We start from the raw sequence: 5,566 nt of genomic DNA, 5'->3' as shown, positions 1-5,566 counted from the left end.
GCACAGACAGACAGGAAACACAGGTATAAATACACAGAGGATAATGAGGAAGAAGGGCGACACCCAGAGGGGGGTGGACACAATCACAAAGACAGGTGAAACAGATCAGGGTGTGACACAAACAGGCAAAATGTCAGTATAGAGACAAAGTGGAGTCGCAATTCAGCGGCTCAGACACAGGATTTATTAATAAATCAGTACATATCGAAATGTTTATAGTCTGTGGAATGTTCCTATGGAATGCCACTATTTTGATTGCATTTGCTATTAGCATCTCATCAACTTTCCTATTGTCAACTTTCCTACACAATGACCATGCCATCATGTGTCCTTGGGTTGTGGATTATGGTCCAAACTGAGCTCTGACATCGCCCAAAACAGTTAGTCTTACACAGTTTCCAATGTAAAATAGACTTTGAGAGACCAAAACATCACGCATGCTATATTTTCCCCATTAAAATACTCAGTTGAGTAAATGTACCTTTTCTCTCATCTCTAATGATCAGTCAGGCTGAAGGACAGGCTAAGAGGGCACAGCAACAGCCAATCCTGTCACACATTACATCATGCTTTCACAAATGATTTGTTTATCCAACCATTTGTTAATTTGTGTGTTCACTTGTGTATGTTTCGTTGGTGGTTGTGGTGGTGTGTGTGTGTGTGTGTGTGTGTGTGTGTGTGTGCAGAGAGACTCCAGGGAGGGGAGTTTCTGTCAGTAACTCAGGGATAAATAGAGAGGCAGAGCTCAGTGTTTGTCAGAAGGCGGACCTGACAGGGTCACACACAGGACCAAGCAGGAGAAGGACCTCAGCATTTTTACTTTTTATTACAAATGGAGAAACATGAAGATGTTCAATACTGTTTTCAAGACAGAAACTCTTCTTGCAGAAAGGCTTTGCTATCGACAACTATCTACATAACACTGTACATCATCTTCTCATTGATTTCAGCAGTTACAGTATTTTTGAACGTACTGGTGATCATATCCATCTCTCACTTCAAGCAGCTCCACACTCCAACCAACCTGCTCATCCTCTCTCTGGCTGCGTCAGATCTCCTGGTGGGATTGATTGTGATACCAGTAATGACTGTAGCAATAATGGAATCATGCTGGGGTTTTGGGGAATATTTCTGTGTGTTTCATGGCTACATTGCTTCTTTATGTATATCTTTATCTCTGGGCAATTTGGTCTTGATATCTTTAGACCGCTATGTTGCTGTGTGTGATCCCTTATTGTACCACTCTAAAATAACAATAACAAGAATCAGGTGTTGTATATCCATCACCTGGTGTTGTTGTATCTTATACCGTGCTGCTAATATACAGTTTTTTGTAAGAATACAGGTACCAAGTAGGTGTTTCAAAGAATGTAATACTGTTGAAGGGTCATCCTGGGTTAATTTCACTGACATTGTAATTACAATGGTTGTCCCATGCTCTGTTATTATAACACTTTATTTGAAAATCTTTGTGGTGGCCAGATTACAGGCCAGAAAGGTATTTTCAAAAGAGGCTGCTAGCGTGTCTGGTGTTAAAACTGTACAGGCAAATAAGTCTGAGAGAAAAGCAGCAAAAACTCTAGCTATTGTTGTTTTCAACTATCTAATTTGTTGGATTCCATCTCTATTTGTTTTCGTATTTTTTTCTATTTTAAGTGCTAATCATATATCACATTTCATCCATTTTCTGGGACTTGTTAATTCCTTAATTAATCCAATCATTTATGCTTTCCTTTATCCATGGTTCAAAGTGACAGCAAAACTTATTTTATCTCTCAATTTAAAGCGTTCATAGTTCAAGTTTTTATTCCCTAGTTTGACAAACATAAGTTTGATATAGTTTTGTTATACAATTGTTGCAAGTATTTATTATATGTAAAAATACACTGACATGACTTAGTGTTGATGTCATGGGTACATGTGGTGTTAATACAGAATTATTTGGCTGGATTGGATTGGAATGACTTGGAGAAGGCATAAGAAGGAATAAGCTTATTTAATAAAATACATTTTAGTCATTTAGGGTTGTATACTCCAAATAACAAAGTATGTGGTTGCTCCATGTTATTTAATGATAAATAGTTTGTAAGTATTCTAAAAGTACATTTTGAGGACGTCATGAGTCATTCTATATGTTGTTGAACATCTCTCTCTAGTGGCTCAATTGGGACACAGCGCCTTCAACAAGTGTAGTAAAATGTAAATGTACAATATGCATGATATCAGATAACATCCAAGTCTATCTCAATGGTGTATTGTGGAAGTAGTTGATGGTCAAATTTAAGAATATGCAAATATGGGTAAAACTTTATAATAGCATTCAGTAATAAAACATGTGTAAGGAATAAACAGTTTGCTCACTATTTATTAATCATTACTCCCAAACTTGTTAAATGTTACTCAGGTAGGTATTCTATTCTCAAATATGTAAAATACTAGTATATGCATTAATAATTATGCACAACAGTGCTGGAGACCACAGCAGACACTTCAAACTCAACATACTGGTTATGAACAGTACCACTTCTCTCACTACATCACTGCTGCCAGGTCAGGGGTCAAGCCAGATTAGCTCTCTCACATGCTGTGGAGTCAGAATGAATATATAGATTGGTAAAACTTTATAATAACATTTTGTAATGAAGAACGTATAATGGATTATGAAATGGTTTATTCATCATTCATGTATCATTACTCCCACATTTGTTTTAGTTAGCTGGTTATTCACACATTTATTAACAACTTTTATAGACTGTAATAATGATTCATAAGATATTTCATAATATCTTTAATGAATGAACTTATAAACCATTTACTGATCATTAGTATACGCCATAATGAATAAGCACAACAGTGCAGGAGACCACAGTAGACACTTCATCCTCAACATACTGGTTATGAACACTATCACTACTCTCACTACCACTACTCTCACTACATCACTGCTGCCAGGTCAGGGGTCACACCAGAGCAGCTCTGTCAGATGCTGTTCAGTCTGAATGAATATAGAGATTGGTAAGACTTTGTAATAATGAATGTTTACTGTTTATTTTGACTACATATCATTAATGTCTCATTACTCCCACATTATTTTTAATAAGCTAGTTATTCACACATTGATAAACAACTTTTATAGTATGTAATAATGATGTATATGATCTCTCATAAGATGTTTAATAAATTAACGTATAAACCATTTACTAATCATTAGTAAAGTAGTTTTGCAGTCTCTAATCTAAAGTGAGGACTATTCATACTTTCTTAATACTGTATACATGTTTTGAACAGTGACCAGTTTAATTAAGTTCTCAAAATGACCTAGAAAATATCAATGGACACAACACAGAGGATGTTAAAGGAAATATATTGAACATTTTATTCCAAAACAGTCAAACTGTTGTAGTAGTGTGCTGAAGGAAGTATTGTGTTTTGTCTGAAAATTATAACATTCTTGTTTGTTGGCAGTGACCACCAAAACCAAAGTGTGGATTGCAGTCACTCATTAGAAATCAAATCACATTTCATTTGTCACAAACGTGTGTTTAGCAGATGTTATTGTGGTTGTAGCGAAATGCTTGTGCATCTAGTTCTGAGAGTGCAGCAATATCTAACAAGCAATATCTAACAATTTCACAACAAATACCTAATACACACAAATCTAAGTAAAAGACTGGAATTAAGAATATATGAATATATGGATGAGCAATGTCAGAGTGGTATAGACTAAGAGCAGTTTATAGACTGCTTACAGGGTAATGGAACCAGTATCTAAATATATATCTTAACTGAACATTACGTTTCAAGGGTTATTACCTGTAATGCAGTACAAAATCAAATCAAATCACATTTTATTGGTCAAATACACATGTTTAGCAATGTTATTGCGGGTGTAGTGAAGTACTTTTCTTCCTAGCAGTGCAGTAGTAGCTAACAATTCACAACAACACACACAAATCTAAATGTAAAAGAAGGGAATTAAGAAATATATAAATATTTGGACAAGTAATGTCTGAGTGGTTTTGACAAAAAATACAGTAGAATACATATACATACGAGATGAGTAAAGCAGTATGTAAACATTATGAAAGTGACAAGGGAGTAACATGGTGATAGTCGGCTAGTGATGGTTAATTAACAGTCTGATGGCTTTGACATAGAAGCTGTTTTTCGGTCTCTCGGTCCCAGCTTTGATGCACTTGTATTGACCTCGCCATACGGATGATAGTGGGGTGAACAGGCCGTGGCTCGGGTGGTTGATGTCCTTGATGATATTTTTTGCTTTCCTGTGACATCGGGTACTGTAGGTGTCCTGGAGGACAGGCAGGGTGCCCCCGGTGATGCGTTGGACAGACCGCACCACCCTCTGTAGAGCCCTAAGTATTCAGACCCTTTACTCTGTACCTTGCTGAAGCATCTTAGCCAGCTAATACAGGGTATGATGCTACAAGCTTGGCACACCTGTATTTGGGGATTTTCTCCCATTCTTCTCTGCAGATCCTCTCAAGCTCTGTCAGATTGGATGGGGAGCATTGCTGCACAGCTATTTTCAGGTCTCTCCACAGACGTTCGGTCAGGTTCTAGTCCGGGCTCTTGCTGGGCCATTCAAGCACATTCAGAGACTTGTCCCGAAGCCACTCCTGCATTGTCTTGGCTGTGTGCTTAGGGTCATTTGACCGCGTCTGAGGTCCTGAGTGCTCTGGAACAGGTTTTCATCAATTATTTCTCTTCACTTCGCTCTGTTCATCTTTCCCTTTATCCTGACTAGTCTCTCAGTCGCTTCCACTGAAAAACATCCCGAAAGCATGATGTTGCCACCAGTATGCTTCACCGTAGGGATGGTGTCAGGTTTCCTCCCAACGCCAAAGAGTTCATTTTTGGTTTCCTTTAGGTGCCATTTAGGTGCCAAAAGAGTCCTTTATGTGCCATTTGGCAATCTCCAAGGCCGTTTTGTGCCTTTTACAGTGGTGTGGCTTCAGTCTGGCCACTCTACAATAAAAGCCTGATTGTTGGAGTGCTGCAGAGATGTTTGTCCTTCTGGAAGGTTCTCCCATCTCCACAGAGGAACTCTGGAGCTCTCTCAGATTGACCATCAGGTACTTGGTCACCTCCATGACCAAGGCCCTTCTTCCCGATTGCTCAGTTGGCCGGGCAGTCAGCTCTAGCCAGTTCAACTTTTGAGGTTCTCGACATTTAAGAATTTAAGAAGAATGTGTTCTTGGGGGCCTTCAATGCTGAAGAAAAGTTTTGGTACCCTTCCACAGATCTGTGCCTCGACACATTCCTGTCTCGGAGCTCTACAGACAATTCCTTCGACTTCATTGGCTTGGATTCTGCTCTGACATGCACTGTCAACTGCGGGGCCTTAAATAGACAGGTGTGTGCCTTTCCAAGAAGTAATTTTATTTAACTAGGTAAGTCAGTTAAGAACAAATCATTTTTTACAATGACAGTGTCATGTATTGTCATATTATGTCTTTGTCAGATTCTCGTTTGAGTTTCTCATGCCAGAACCAAACTATCGTCTCGTTTGCTTCACCCTTGTCCTGTCCTGTCGGAATCTGCCTGT

At 38.5% G+C, this 5,566-nt stretch overlaps 1 protein-coding gene across 1 annotated transcript; it reads left to right on the top strand.

Annotated features, from left to right (window-relative positions):
* Positions 1–832: 832 nt before the first annotated feature.
* Positions 833–3,506, top strand: LOC139380151 (trace amine-associated receptor 6-like). Its single transcript, XM_071122595.1, has 2 exons — positions 833–1,655; positions 3,466–3,506. Exons 1-2 carry the CDS (start codon positions 833–835, stop codon positions 3,504–3,506), a joined length of 864 nt encoding a protein of 287 aa, XP_070978696.1.
* The last annotated feature ends 2,060 nt before the right edge of the window (positions 3,507–5,566 follow it).

This window comes from Oncorhynchus clarkii, chromosome 22, assembly GCF_045791955.1.
Source record: "Oncorhynchus clarkii lewisi isolate Uvic-CL-2024 chromosome 22, UVic_Ocla_1.0, whole genome shotgun sequence".
Lineage (NCBI taxonomy): Eukaryota > Metazoa > Chordata > Actinopteri > Salmoniformes > Salmonidae > Oncorhynchus > Oncorhynchus clarkii.
Note: the sequence above shows the minus strand (reverse complement) of the source record. Positions and strands in the feature narration are given on the sequence as shown.

Coding starts and splice junctions, on each gene's coding strand:
- LOC139380151 (XM_071122595.1), top strand. CDS start 833: ATGGAGAAACATGAAGATGTTCAATACTGTTTTCAAGACAGAAACTCT. Junction 1,656..3,465: donor CGTATTTTTTTCTATTTTAA/GTGCTAATCATA, acceptor GTTTGTTGGCAG/TGACCACCAAAACCAAAGTG.